This window comes from Canis lupus, chromosome 19 (genome assembly GCF_048164855.1).
Source record: "Canis lupus baileyi chromosome 19, mCanLup2.hap1, whole genome shotgun sequence".
NCBI lineage: Eukaryota > Metazoa > Chordata > Mammalia > Carnivora > Canidae > Canis > Canis lupus.
Window position 1 is genome coordinate 2055616 of NC_132856.1, and position 15163 is coordinate 2070778.

At 60.5% G+C, this 15163-nt stretch overlaps 1 protein-coding gene across 2 annotated transcripts; it reads right to left on the bottom strand.

Moving 5' to 3' along the window:
• Positions 1-312: 312 nt before the first annotated feature.
• KLF15 (KLF transcription factor 15) lies at positions 313-14504 on the bottom strand. Of its 2 annotated transcripts, none has more exons than XM_072784843.1 (3): positions 14363-14504; positions 8988-10088; positions 313-1520 (listed from the first exon to the last, which is right to left on the bottom strand). In XM_072784843.1, exons 2-3 carry the CDS (start codon positions 10061-10063, stop codon positions 1352-1354), a joined length of 1245 nt encoding a protein of 414 aa, XP_072640944.1. In that variant the 5' UTR covers positions 10064-10088; positions 14363-14504; the 3' UTR covers positions 313-1351. The 2 variants fall into 2 exon arrangements, with proteins under 2 accessions (XP_072640944.1, XP_072640945.1); XM_072784844.1 differs by lacking the exon at positions 14363-14504 and adding an exon at positions 11146-11405.
• Positions 14505-15163: the final 659 nt, after the last annotated feature.

The following is a 15163-nucleotide window of genomic DNA, read 5'->3' on the forward strand; positions in this document are numbered from 1 at the left end:
AGTAGAGGTGATCACTGAGGGCCTGGCCTAGCAGTTGACACGGGGATTGGGGCTGGATTTGGGTTTGTGGAGAGATGGAGCCCTCCAGGAAACTACTGTGAGCAGAAACCCCACAGCCAGAACAGAGGTGAGGCTATTTTGGGAAGCCTGCACTGCTGTACCAGGGGCTGAACCCCGAAGGGGTCTTCATGTTTCTCTGGGTACAAATTAAGGTCCTCTAAATGGTGCGAACAGAGACACAGAGACTCAGCCTTCAGAATCACCCCCATTTCCTGGCAAAGCAGTGGAAAACAGCCCATGAAAGCCATAAAGTTATTGAGTTCGTTTTTCTTTTTATTGGCAAAGTAAATATATTTTTATGAAGGACCAAAGAAAATATACATAATTGTAACATATGTACACCAGCTTTATAGATTTTTTAATTTCAAATTTACACAAATGTTGACATGTTATTAAAAGACATTTTATGTAGATGTACCTATGTACAGCTTATTTACATACATTCATAGGATGTGAAATAAACCTGTCAAAACAAGCTAGTTCATTTGATATTAATTTCTAGACAAAATAAGGAATGCATTTCTAAATCAGGATTCGGAGGCTCTATCTAGTTCTCCTACACACAATGCAGTCTGCTCCCCTCTTCTCCAAGGTGACCCTGGAGGCTGGTGCCTGGATTTGTCTGGAACAGGATGAGGGGATGAGCCATGCTGCGTACAGATGCTCCGGGGCTGGCCCGCATCCTCCGCCCTGCCCTTTAGCCCAAGCACATGCGTGGCCAGACGCCCTGCCTAATGCCCCATCTGCCGGGGCCCGGATCTGCACCCTGACTGCCCTGTTCGTACCCCTCTGCTGGTCAGGCTGAGGGGCAGATCCTGGAGCAAAGCACCCCCGCGCCCGGGGCGCCCTGGACTTCTGGCCTACTTCCTCCTTCCCCGCACGGCTCCCTCTGGGACCGGACACTTCAAAACCGCACATTTCTTCCTCTGAGCGAAAGGTGCCAGCCGTGGCCCAGGCAGGGAGCCGTGGGGGGAGGTCCAGGCTGCCAGCCCGCGGAAGGCACGGAGGCGGCGGCGGGAGGCGGGAGGCGGCGGGGCCGGGCGGGGCCGGGCGGGGCCGGGCGGGGCGGGGCGGGGCCGCTGCTGGGGGCGCAGCCCCGGGGGCCCAGGGCTCCAGGTCTTCCCCGAGGGGCGGCGGCCCGGGGCTCCGGGCTCCCGCCTCCCGGGGACGCCGCCCTCTTCCTGCACCTCCCGGGCTTCAGAAGGTGGGTTGGCAGCATCGTCACGTCCTTCTTAAGACGCAAATAAATTATTGCTACAAAAGAACGGGGAGGGCGCGGGGCGGCGGGCGCTCAGTTCACCGCGCGCACCGAGCGGCTGCTCCGGGGAAAGCGGTGCACCTTGATGTGCTTGGACAGGTGGTCGCTCCGCGCGAACTTCTTCTCACACACGGGGCACTGGTAGGGCTTCACGCCCGAGTGCGAGCGCCGGTGCCGCGACAGCTCGTCGGAGCGGGAGAACCTGCGGGACACGCGCGCTCCCGTGAGCCAGGCCGCCCCGCCGCCGGCGCCCCGGGCCCGCGCGGCCGGCAGGTGCAGGAGCCCGCGCTTCTCCGGAGTCCCGGGGCAAGGTCACCGCCCCCAGCCCGTCCGCCTCCAGGACGTCGGCTCCTGGACGAGTGCTGGGACCCGCTGTCAAGGCCACGGAGCCCGGGTCTAGTCCACCGCACCATTTTCCCCGCGGGGGCCGCGGGATCACCCCGCCCCGCCTGCGGCTAAGCCTCAGGCTGCCCACCGGGCAGAAATGCGGGGTTCCGCGAGGGTCTGCGGGAGGAAGCCCCCCAGAGGGGAACTGAGGCCGGGGCGCACTCAGGGAGCTCCCGGCTCCGCCCTCCGGTCTCCTCCCTCCGCTCTCCAGCCGACAGGGGTAGGGTCTCCACCCGGCAGCTCCCCCCACTCCTGGGCACCGCCTTCCTGAGGCCCCACCGCCAGAGCTGTCGCAGAACCAAACCACACCCCTGCAAGGCACTTCTGAGACTTTGGATGGTTCCCCTGGCACCTCCGTCTCTGGGCCTCAGCCTGCCTGGGAGCAAGGGCTCCCACAGCCCAGAGGCCACTGAGAATGAGCAGCTGCTGATGGGAGAGGTAAGGGTCCCAGCCAGCCACATGCTCAGACTGCTACCACTGACTTCAGGGATTTGAAGCTCTCCCCACCCCAGGAGCCTCATCCTGGCAGTGAGATCCCACTCCCCACACATACACACTGTCTTCCTCTGCTCTACCTACATTGGTCCATCCTGGGACCCCCTTGCCACAGGACATTTGCACATTCGGTTCCCTCCATCTGAAATGTTTCCCCTCCCCCTCTTCTTGCTCCCTCCCACTCATCTCTTAGAGCTCAGCTCAAATGTCAGTTCCTCAAGAAAGCCCTCCAGGACTACATCCCACCTAGGCTCCCCTGGCACAATATGCACCTCACTTTCCTGGCCCCACCTCTGTGTAATTTTAAATTAGTTTTCAACTTTGTGATGACTGTCAGCCTGTGCCATTAGACCATCAGCTCCATGAAGAAAGACGTGCATGTCTCATTCCCCATGGCCCATCCCGCAAGCAGCCTGGTGCATGGCAGGTGTCCAGTAAGTGCGTTTACATGAAAGAGTGAACACAGCAAGCACGTAGGGGAGGATGGAGGGTTGTTACAGGGAAGTCCTCTCAAGTCCCATTGTATGCACACAGACACGCTCACGTGCACACCACACAATGCACATGTACACACCAATATACACATGCCATACATGTGCATGTCACAAACACGGATGTGATGCACACACGTCCATGTAGCAATCACATGTGTGGGTGCACATGCACACACATAGAACACATGTGCACACACATGCACACATGCACGGGTACCAGGCCCAGCAGCCCCTCCCTGAACCTGTGGCCACACAGCCAGAGGTAGGTTAGCTGGAACAGCTGTCCCCAAACCAGCTGATGGGTAGCCTACCTCTGGCCTGCCCCTGTGATTGGAAGCCTTAATGCCACAGCCTGCCAAGGACTAGAAGGACCCAACAGAACATGCCCTGGGGAAGGCTTAGTTGAGAAGTAGGAAGGCCTAAGCATCAAACAGGGAGCCTGACCCAGAAGTACAGAGGACAGGCAGCTCAGACTGGCTAAGTTGCCTCTGGGGCCCAGGGCCTTGTCCCAAGAGAACTGCCAGGCTTCTGCACTGGGAGGCTGGCAATTCCACTTCCTATCCCAGAGCCCCAGTTGGGGCTGGCACAGAGCAATGCTCTCAGCATATGTTTGGAATGATGGAAGCCTGACTGGCCCATTTGCCAGATGAGGAAATTGAGGCTCAGAATGATAAGGGCCTGATCCAGCATCCCCAACGTGACAGAGCAAACAAGGCCAGGGCAAAGGTCCTGGCATAGCACCCTGCTGTGCCTGCCCATCCTGGTGACTGCAGAGTGCTGGCCTCCTCCACATTGCTTGCCTGGGTAGTGTAGGCACTGGAGCCCTGAGCCAGTGAGCAAGTGACCTTGATGTACCCTGGAGGTCAGAGCCTGGACCGTGCTCCCAGGCCAGGGCCACCTGCCCCCAGTAGGACTTGAACACACAGCTTCTGAACAGGTGTGTCTACCCAGGGCAGGAGCAAGCAGAAAGCCACAGAAACAATGCCACCAGCAATAACTGAGCCTTTTCAAACACCAGGCACCTTTCTGGTCAGGGAGGCAGCAAGATCAGTCCCAGAGAACTGGCAGTAACACAGCAAAAGCATGCAAAAAGGACAAGGGGCTTGCCAGGGTCACACAGTCAGTGGAATGGCTGGATCCTTCTAGGCCCCCACCCCACTGAGAGCCTTGTGTGGTCCTGAGTGAGCTCCAGGAGCAGCCTGGGTCTGTTTCCTCACTCATCCAGTGAAGACCTTGGGATTCTGGCCCACCTTCTGGGATTTGTCCTGGAGGCCAAGGAGTTGACACAAGGAGTGGCCTCTCATCATGGGGACACCGAGGGAGAGCCAGGCCTGAGAACCAGCTGTCCACCTATAAGCCTCTTCCCTGCTGCCTCAGGGTCCTATGACCTGGGGTCCATCCCCGGGAAGTGAGCCCTCAGAAGATCCCTACCTCACACCCTCACACACATTCTTCTGGAGAGCAGCCACTGGAGGAGCCTGGGGGCCACACAGTGGGAGGGGTGCAGGTGGCTGAGATGCAGACCCTGCAGGCAGTGAGCTCTGCCACCTACCGATCAGATGACCTGGTCAAGTCACCAAGCTCTCTGAGGCTTAGTTTCCCCACCTGGAGATGCAGAAATGACGGATCTGCCTCAGAGGACTGAGCACGTGGCAATCATTCAAGGACTGTGAGCTCTGATTACCTGCAAGGAGCTCAGCATGGTGCCTGGTCCCTGCTGATGCCCAGGAGCACATGGGTCAGTACCATGACTCGTGCTGCTGAGGTGCCAGAGAAAGAAGCAGCCAAGAACATCAGCACCACAATGGGCACACACGGCATCTTTGTGCAAAGTGCCCCTTCCATCAGCCAGAAAGCCATTACTGTAAATCGTCAGGTCTTGAGGACTACAATGGGAATGGTGCTCCCTGGAGTTGTACAGTGCACAACCTGCCCAACGACACTGGGAGCTCTACCAAATGGAGGGAAGAGGTTAGAGAATGCGTCGTTGAATAGGAGCAGGCCAGTTGTGGGCCACTGGGTCTGAATCCTGTCGCTGCCACATCCTGGCTCTGGGTCCTCAATTCTGCAAGTACCCCTTTCTGGGCCTCCCACGTCCACTGAGGATGACCATAGTACCTGCCACATAGGGCTGCTAGGAGTTATTAATATTTATATTAGCTGTGGAAGGAGGGTATTCTTTCTGGATGGGACGCTTGGCCATTCCGGAACAGGACGTTCTGCTGCTGTGAACAAAGGGGGCCTGTGTCTGAGCATAGCAAGGAAACTTCTAGGAAGGCAGGCAAACAGCCACTTCCCAGACAGTTAGATCGGGATAGGGAAAGTCTGGTTTGGGCCCCATTAAGGGTGCCAGAACCACGTCCCGGCGGGGAGGGGACAAGAAATACTGGGTTCAGGACCAAAAGCAGAAGGAAGTGGGGGCTGGTTACATGGCAAATGACGACCTGGGTTGGGGGGAGCACCATTCATTTTACAAAGGGGTACAGGACACAGTGCCAAGGCCAGAACCAGCCCAACAGGATAAAAAGCAAACTGTGTACCAGGGCCACTGGGAAGAGAGGCAGCCGTGGGTGTGGTAAGCTCCCCATAGGAGAAGACAGGCAAATATGCAGAAGTGCTCCCTAAAGATCAGCTGCAGGTGGAGATCCTCCCTCCCACCGCTTGAGCAGGCCACCTCCCACTGCAGGTCTGCCTGAGGGGGTGGGGGTGCAAGAGAGAGACCTGAGTCTGGGTGAAGGAGATCAGGCGGCAAACAGCCTGGGTTGAACTCCCGACTCTGCTACTCACTAGCTGTATGACCAAGGAGAACTGTCCTGTACTTCAAATTCCTCCTCTATAAAGGGGACAATGACTGATGCCTACCTTGTGGACTTGCTCGGAGCATTAAATGAGTTACTTTGGAATGTTCAGAGCTCGTGTTAGGAGCTACTGTTACTGCTGTTGTTGGTGATGGCTCTCTTCTCCTAGCCCAGAAGCATAACACCTGAGAGAGCTGGTGGCCTCGTGGGGGAGAAAGGACACTGAGCCAGTGTACCAGGTGTACAGGGAGAGAGGAGGAGAGAAAGGCCAGCCACGCAGCTGCAGGCATCAAGTTCCTGGTGGGAAAGGCATGTCCACCCAAAGCGGGTGGAGTGGTGGTCAAGTAGGGCTGAGGGCACCGCCAGAGCCATGCTCACTAGCTCCATCCCCATGGGCTCTCTGGAAATGCAGACTGGCGCCTCCATGTTACAGGGCTATTGTGAGGACTCAACGAGCTTATCTACGTGATACGTGACACGGGCAGAACAAAGCAGGGAGCATCGCCAAGACCAACGACCACTGCCATTACAGGAAAGTGCTAGAGACAGAGGACACACAGGGCGCAGAGAGGATGGTGGCCCGGGGTAGTGTGCATTGTGGAAGGGAGGTTGGCAAGCAGATTGTGCCAGAATGAGAAGTTTGGATAGGAATCTAAGTGACCAAAGCACACAAAAGGGCCAGAAGAGCCTCATAAGGTAATGAGTTCCTCATGGCAGGAAGTATACAAGCAAGTGTGGGCATTTGTGGAAGATATTCCCACTCTGAGCACCTTAGAGCACTGCCCAACACATAGGAAGTGGTCAGAAAACATGGCACATACTCCTGCCGTCCTGTCCAGACCAAGCTGCCCCAAAACTGGTCTGTCTTCCTACTCAGCTACTGCAAGGGCTCCCCCCATGTAGGAGGGACACGTAATCTTGTGTACATTTCCAGGGCCTCAGGATTCCTGAAGGCCAACCAGGGACTCTTGCATTCTCAGAGAAACAGCTGTCCCAAAAGGCAGGCACCCTCAGCTCCCTATGCCTCCATCACCTGTAACCCAACAAAAGCCAGACCCCATTTCAGGGGAAACTTGGGAGAAGCTGGGGAGGCCCTCTGAAGACCTAGGAGTGGCTGGAGGCAGGGAGGGCTCCGGGTCAGCTCCACAGGGACGGCACTATGCAGGCACACCCCATGCCTTCCCCTGCCCAGAGGATCCTGGACAAGAAGACTAGTGCAAAGGCCCACGCAGTGGAAAAGCTGAATCCAGCTCTTGCTTGCACACCTCCTCCCATGGGAACTCACCAGCTCCAGAAGCTACTGTGTTGGGGCTGAGACCTGCCTCCCGAAGCTGTCCTCTGGGCTGAGGACTCCACAGAAGGCAGGTCCTGTCTTCCCTTGGAATGGGAAAAGTGGGCAGCCTTCGCCAAGGACCACACTGCTTGTCCCCTGGCCCTACCCAGCCCCATTCCGACTGGAAGGGCCACCACCAAGAGTCAGGAGTGGCTGGGGACAGGGCCCAGGAAGATGAGACCAGTGCTCTGTATGGCCAGATGCCCAACCCCTCCACAGCCCACCACCCCACCACCAAGAGCAAAGTGCATCCAAGAGGAGCCCCTATGAGGCTGGCACCCTTCTCAGACCTGCCCTTGTATGATAACAGTACCACCCACAAGAAGGGGGTGCTGCTGGGCATCCCTGCGCCCCTGACCCTGGTAGGGAGCAGGCCCTCCCCTTCAAAGATGAGGAAGCGGAGGCCTGGTCTGGAGGGACCTCCCCAAGGGCACACAGCAAGCCGGAGGCCTAGGCGGAAGCTCCCAGCTTTGGCTGCCGGCTACCCCCAGGCCAACTGTCACAATGCCCCGGCCTTCTTCAGTTGAGCACCTGCCTCTACAGCCCGTGTCTCGGCTTCTCCCCCCACCCAAAGCTCTGACCACCAACACTGCATACCTCCTACTGCGTCGGGCCTTACAGGCCACCCCACAGGGGCCCTTGGCACCCCAGGGCCCACCCCAGACTGTGGCAGGAGGTTCAGAGAGGCATGCGACGGCAGCCACTGACACCCTGGAGCCAACGCCATAGAGCTGGAGCACAGGCTGTGGGGGAACCCACGTGGGCCTGTGAGATGGGCGCCTTTGGGGCAGTGGCTGGGGGGACCCTTCCCCAGGATGCTATCTGGCCAAAGTCCCTTCCCTGGCCCATTCGGCACTCTGTGGATGAAGGCCGCTTCGTCACTTCAGAGACTCGGTCCCAGATCCGGCCACAGCCTCGGCCAGCCGGGACTCCAGGGCCGGCATCTCCCAGGAGCGGCCAACCCTTCCGCGCTCCCAGAGGAGTCTGGTCAGGGAAACAGAAGCTGCCACTGCTCTGCGTAGGTCACACCCACGCAAATGCCCACGCACGGACGAGGGCCACAGACACGCAGTCACGTAACACACCACGACAGGCATGGAGAAAGCAGGACACGCAGCTGCACTCCCACGGTGAGGTCAGCACACAGCTGAGCACACCCTGTGGCCCTGTCTCACGCACGCACATACTCACAAAGCAGCAGCCGCGGCAAAGCCTGGGAACATACGGAAGCACATGCCACCCTCCCGGATAGGCTGCATTCCCCCAGGGTAGGTGTCCTAAAAACTGGGGAGAGCCCAGCTTTGGTAGCCCTGGGCATGGGAGCTCCTGGCCACCTGCTCTTCGGGGAAAGGTGCACAAGCCCACCTGAAGAGGGCGGGCCATACCCAGGAACCCATCCAGCTCCATCACCCACTGGCTGGGCAGCCCGGGCCAGACCGCCGCCCTTGGAGAGCTGGTGTCCCCTGCTGTCCCACACAGGGTAGAGTCTGGAAGGATGATTCCACCTTTCCTGCAGCACCCCCCCCACCTGATCCTCCCTCTCGGTTGTCCTTCGCAGTTTCCCAAATATAGCTTTAAGTACCTCCAGGGGAGTAAGGACCAGGCACATACCATGTGTCCAAGAACGTCTACAAGTAAAGTTGGTTGGAAAAGCGTTTTCTGGATGTGACTTCTCTGATAAGACTCTCGGGGCTGGAATCCCGTTTACTAAGTGGTGTGGCCCTGGGCAGGTTACCTGCTCAGCTGTAAGGTGGCAGTGAGGGCAGTACTTACCCTTACGGGCACTGGGAGGCCTAGAGGGAGCGATGCCCACGTGGCACGGCCCCGTGGGAGGCACAGCCCTTCCTCTTAGCTGACCCTATAGGTACCAAAAGAGCCCTTCTGCCCAGGCCTGGCTCCTCACCCTCAGCCGGAGCCCCAGCGAGCCTTACCTGGCCATTATGAAACCGGAGACCAGTTGGTTTCAGGCTTTGGTGCTCAGCAGGGACCAGGAGCCCTATGAGCAGCCGTGCCCGCTCTGGCCCCGCTCCCTGCCTGCCCCCCCCCCCCACCTCCTTCCTAATCAGCTCTATCTAATGGTGAACTGGGCCTTGACCGCACACCCAGGGGATCAGAGGCGAGCCAGTGTGCTCGCTGCCCAGCCTGTCACCTATCATACTGACCTCCAGCCGCAGCCCGGCCAGGTGCAGGCAAAGGGCTTCTCGCCTGTGTGCCGGCGCAAGTGCGCCTTGAGGTGGCTGCTCTTGGTGTACATCTTGCTGCAGCCGGGGAAAGTACATTTGTGCATTTTGATGAGTTCTGCTGCGGGGTTCTTGGGGAACTTCTGGCCCATGAGGAGGCCAGTGGAGCCGGGCCCCAGGGGTCCCGACCCAATGGGCTTGGCAGCGATGGGCACAGGGGCGATCCGCACGAACTTGGAAGGCAGGTTCACGTTGGAGGATGGCACCACCTGGGGCACAAGTGCAAAGGTCTGACCCTGGATGTTGACCAGAAGCTGGGCAACCCTGACACCTTCTGGGGCCTGCCCAGGGGAGGCCGGCTCCATGCCTGATTCCTGCTTCACCTGCACAGGCTGGATCTGTAGCAGCACGGGGATGGGGCCATCTGACGCGGGCCCCCCAGCCGGGCTCTGGCTGCCATCTGCACCAGCACCGCCCAGGAGGGGAGTGCAGCGCTCTCTGCCACCGGACCCGGGGTGGAGGTGGCTCCTGTGTGGCCCGCCTGAGAGCTGGCTGCAGGCCTCCGCGTTCTTACTGTTGCTCTCTGGGGCCTCCTTGGCCCCCAGCTCCATGTTCTCCTCCAGAAACTCTTCAATCTCCTCCAGGGTGGGCTGGAAGGGCCTTGGGACATCATCAGGGTCACCCACAGGAAATTCGGGGAAGCAGAAATGCTCCCCCTTGACAGGTGCTGGTGTCCTGCGCCAGGCCCCCCAGGCCATGGGACCACTGCCAGCCCCGATGCCACTGCCACCACCACTGCCCAGGGTGGCCTGGGACAGCAGGAAGTCCAAGATGCTGTCCTGGCCCTCAGCACCCGGGCCACTGCTGTAGCAGGAGCAGACGGCTTGTGAGTCCGGGCTGGCGCAGGAGCAGAGGCTGGAGGCGTCGCTGTCATCCTCCGAGAGGGGTGAGGGCAGCATGTGGTATGCCCGTCCACTGGCTAACCTGTCACCCAGGTAACCAACTGGGCATTTCGGTGACGAGAAGGTCTCGTCCACTGGAAGCAAGTGGTCCACCATGCTGGCCTGGCCGTGCCGTTGGCGGCTAGAGAGAGGAACAAAGGAGGCCTGGTCAGGAGGACGGCATGCTCACCTGCCACCTCGAGGGCCTGTGCCCCCCCACTCTGCTGCCTGCCCATAGTCTCTCATTACCAAATGCCTGGATCCTGTCTCCATCCCATCCCGTGGGAGAACTTTGTCTGCAAGAGTGTTTTCCAAAATTGCACCACCTGTTTGCAAAAGAGTGCTCTCCAAGCCCATTGCACAATCCGGGTTACTTTTGGTTTCAAACAGGTTTTCCAGAACAATTTGGGAAAGAACACACATGTACCTGTCTGTGAACGACTGTGAGTACATGTGAGTGACAAAGGACGCAAGGAGGCTCTCCGGACCCTCAAACCGTCAAGGTTGGGGAGCCCCGTCCAGCCAATGCATTGGAGTGGCTGCATTTCCGAGGACACCTGACCTCAGCTCCATTCTTGTTGAGTCACTGGAAGGGGGGTAGAAGAGTGGCCACTTGCCCTCTGACCCCTGTGTTGTTGAGGCTTGCATAGGGTTGCCAGGTTGAGCAAATAAAACCACAGGCCACCCAATTAAATGTTAATTTCAGGTTTGAAAAAACAAGCAACTTTTAACATAAGTATATCCCAAACGTTAAACAGGCCATGCTCATATTAAGAAATTATTTTATCTGATACTGAACCTTAACTTGGCAGTCTATATTTTGATTAGGCAAGTCTAATTTGTGGCAAAAAAAAAAAAAAAAAAAAGATTAAAGACCCATCTGTGGGTCTCCATCTTCACAGGCTCTGCTCCCCCACCTGAAGGAGGGCAGCTCATCCACCCTCTCGTTCTCACACCCCTCCAGCCTCAGCTGCCTCCTCGGTGAAATGGGAATGGCAGGCACAGAACAAAATGCCCTCAACTGCACCAGGACATTTTACTGAGGCTCTACCACTGGGTGGACAAGACCCTGCCCCATGGTGATAACTCATGATACAAAAGTGGTCCCGGTCCCAGGGCACTCCCACAGCCACTACCCCATTTGACTTCGCAGGAGATGAGATAGGATGCCCTTGGCCTGTACCCCACGGAGCACTCACCACCTCAGGAAGGCCCAGATAACTCCCGTCTCCCCCCTAGACCATGAACTGCATGAGGGCAGGCTGGGCTGCTGGGTCTCCACTGTGTTCCCAGCTTCCGGCGTGGCAGCTGGTGCCCAGGAGGGGCTCAGAGAATACCAACAGAGAAGAGAGGGGACATCTGCGTCCTCTGAAGGCCATGCTAGGTCCGGTGTCCAAGGAGAGTCAACAGCATAACCGCTGTAATGGGGCCACCTCCATGGACCTTTGTCCCCGCCCAGTGACCAGTGAGGTTCAAGGAAGAGGGAAGGGCTACATCTGAAACCAGAGATTCTCTGCTGCCTGTCACCACTCTGCACCCAGCCCTGTGCTCTGTCTCAAGGCCTACTCCTGGACCTGGCACACGGTACTACTCACCGGTCAGCAAGTCAACAAGCCTGGCCAGCAACAGACTTCTCAAGGCCAGCCAGGATCATCGTCAGCTGTGTGCTCCCCAAATTTCGGTTTCCCCACCTGTTCCAGGCCCCAGTGACCTCAGTTCCCCACTAATCCAGGAAGCTTCACAGAGCTCCAGGAAACTAAAGCAAGGTACATGCCTTCGGCAAGTCTGCACCCCAGGGCCGCTTTGCCAAGAGGATATTCAACTCTTCGATTTTAAATACTCATCTGAGGATTCAAAACTGGCAGTTTTAAAATACATGTTATTCACCAAATCAGGTGCTGAGAAGGAATGCAAGTGCCAGATGATGTGAAGGGCAACAAGCGCTCTCTGGGCCCTAAGCCCCACTACCACCCCTTTCCCTCACCCTCTGAGCAGGAAGCTTTGCTCCTGCCTCTGCAACTTGGCTGGGCAAGCTCAGGCGGGTGGCACAACCTCTCTGGGTCTGTGTGTGGGTCTGCTGGGTGGGGATGCTGCCAGTGGGACCTAGTTCCCAGGCTGCTGAAACAGTTCAGTGAGTGGACACAGGTTGAACACTTGTTACAGGGGCTGGCACACACAGGCCCCGGTCAGTACCAGCCACTAGGATTAACCTTCAAATAGGTGAACACACGATCCTTCTGCCCCTCTGCTGTGGTCCTAAGGAATCAGGAGGGCTCCAGCCTTCCTAGACCTAGAATAGGCCATAACCGGAGGTGAGGGGCGGATCAGGTCATGCTCCTGCCCACTTAAAACTCTCCCCTGAAATGTGACCATCAACTGACTATTTATTACATGACAGCAAGGAGTTACTGTGAATATTTTAGAGTGTGATGATGGTATCAGAGTTGATGACTGAGACATTCACAGATGAAATGGTATGAAAAGAAGCACCAGGGAAAAGAAATTAAGCACAGTATGGTCGGGTAGGAGAAGAGCTCCAATAACTTCCCCAGGAAATGTGACCCCGTCTTCTCCCAGCAGCCCAGCACCTGGGCCTTGCCCATCTCTCCCAGGCCTCACCTCCACCTGCTCTAATCCACGCTGGCTGTGCCCTTGCTGTGGGTCCCTGTGGGTCCCTCTTCTCCCCCGCCTCCCCGAGCACCAGGTGGGGGTGCCTTAATTGGACCCCAGCTCTGAAGTCACTGCCTGGGGGGCCTCCCCAGACCACCCTCTGTGAAATCATCCAGCAGCTGCCCCCCCCCCAAACTATCTTGGTTATGTGTTTGTGTACCGTATTTTCTGTCTACCTCCCCACCAAAATATAAGCTGTTCTGACTAACCCATCCACCACTATCCCACAATCTAAAACAAGAGCCCGCACAATTTGCTGGTTGAGTGAGTGAGAGATGCTCGGGGCTGACAGGCAAGAGGGAGGGGTGTGGAGATTCCTCCAGCAGTGGCAGGGCCAGGGTCAGGCACAAGAGTTTTCCTGCGGGGCTGAGCCGCTGCGGCCGCACACTCAGGCACTGAGAGCAGAGAAAGGGCTCTGGGGCCACCGCAGGCGCCAGCGACAGAAGAACGGGCGGCCAGGGCTGCAGGGAGCCGGCTGGGGCGCTAACACACAGCAGCACATGGCGCGGCCGCAAGCGCTGGCTGCGTGCAGGGGGAGGGGACACGCCGTTCCGGGCACCGGCCCGGGCCTACAGCCGGACTCCGCCCCCTCCCCCGGCCGGGCCAGGCCTGCTGTTTATCCTCCCGGGGACACAGCGGCTGCAGGAACAACATGTAATTGATAACAAGCCCAGCGCCGGCCAAGGGCTTGCCATTGGGTCAGCGTGCAAATCACGGGGGTGGCGGGTGGGGGCCGCCCTTCAAAATAAGAGTCTCGGCTCCCTGCGCCATCCGCAGGCCCCAAAGTCGCAGAGCCCAGGCGTCCTCCCACCTGTAGGACGGCAGGGGCTCCCAGGAGCCACCTGGTCCTTGGGAGAAAGGTGATTTGAGGGACTAAAGCTTTTTTTTTTTTTTTTTTTTTTTGTCAGCTGCCCAGGGACGGGGTGAGAGAACATCCCCTCTAAGTCACGGGAGGGGGGGTCCTTTGGGGATACCACAGTGGGGAGGAAACAGGGACCCCGGCAGAGCGACGCCGCGGGGGGGAGTGGCCCGTCCTCTGCCCCCGACCCCGCCACCCCTTGGTCTCCCTGGTGCTCATGTTCCGCGGACAGAACCAGGGGACTCCACGCAGGCGGTAGGAGTACGAGAGTGGCCGGCGCGGGTGTGCGCGCAGCGCTGGGAGTTCCTGTCGTGCGCCCGCGCGGGTGCGGGGCGTGGTGCGCGGCGGCGTGGCTGTGCCGGGGTGTCCCTGGCACACTCGCGCGTGGAGCCGCCGTGGGCGCCCGCGTGTGCGGGAAGCTGCGTGGGAAAGGAGGCGGCCCCGGAGCGCTGCCCGCGGGGCACCGTGCCCGGGCCCGCGCCCCCCCCAGGCCACGGCTCGGTGGTCGGCGTGACCCCCGCACCACGGCCCCGCCACCCCCGGCCCGGCCCGGCCGCGCCCCGGCCCCCAGCCCCGCCGGCCGCCCGCTCCTCCCGCCAGGCCCGGCCAGGGGCCCGCCATATGGGAGCGCGGCCCGCACGCGCGGGGGCAGTGCCCGCGGCCCGCAGCCACCGTCCCCGGGGCTCGTCCGGCCCCCGCCCCGCGGGCTCGCTCGGCTCCTCCGACCCTTCCCCGGGCGCTGGCGCGGAGCTGGACGGGGCGCGGGCTCCCGCCGCACGGCCAGAGGCCAGTCCGCGCCCCCGGCCCCCCGGCCCCCGGGTCCCGACCACCCCCGGCGCCCCGAGCGGCGTCCACGCGGCCGTCCGGCCTCCCCGAGCCTCTCCCACCTGGACTGGCGCACGCCGGGCAGCGGCCAGGCCCCCGCGGTCCTGGGGCTCCGGGGCGGCGGGCCGGGCGCGGGTCCGGCTCGGTGCGCTCGCCCGCTGCCCGCGGGTCCCTGCGGCGGAGCCCGACCGCCTGCCGCTCGCTCGGCCTCGCTCCCCGCGGCTCACGTGACGCCGCGGGCGCCGGGAAGGCTCGCAGGAGGCTCGGCCCCGGGCGCGCGCCCCATTGGCCCGCGCCGCGCGTCCCCGCCCCGCCCCGGAGCCCCCGCCCCCGAGCCCCCGCCCCCGAGCCCCCGCCCCCGAGCCCCCGCCCCCGAGCCCCTCCCGCCCTAGCTGGCGCCCGCCCGGTCGGCCCAGGCGCTTTGGGAGCTCGGTCCCCAGGCGAGAACCGGAGACGGGCCTCGGGCCCCGCGGACAGTGTCCCGAGGCGGGGTCCGGGCGGGCGCGGGGCGGCCCTCCACCCGCCGCCTACCCCGAGCGGGGTCCCCGCCGCTGTCCCGCCCGAGACCCGGGGCGAGCCGGAGACCTGCCTCGGGGACGTGTGGTTGGAGCGTCTCGGCGCGGCACAGCCGTGCTGCGGCCGAGCCATCCCGGCGCCCCGGCCGCTGCCCCGCGCCACCCGCGCCACCCGCGCCACCCGCGCCACCCGCGCCCGGGTCCGGGCCACCCCTGAAACACACCGCGGCGCCCCACGCTCCTCCAGGCCCGCAGCCCGCCCGGACCCCCGCCGAGGCGGGGCGAGAGGCTCCGACGGCCCAACAAGTACCCCGCTGCGCCCGGTCGCGGGAGGAGGCCGACCGCGAG

Bases quoted from the DNA above. Each gene is read 5' to 3' on its own strand.
- KLF15 (XM_072784843.1), bottom strand. From the start codon at position 10,063: ATGGTGGACCACTTGCTTCCAGTGGACGAGACCTTCTCGTCACCGAAA. The intron at 1,521-8,987 runs GTCAGTATGATA...CGTGTCCCGCAG, and splicing joins TGGCCGGGCTGCGGCTGGAG to GTTCTCCCGCTCCGACGAGC.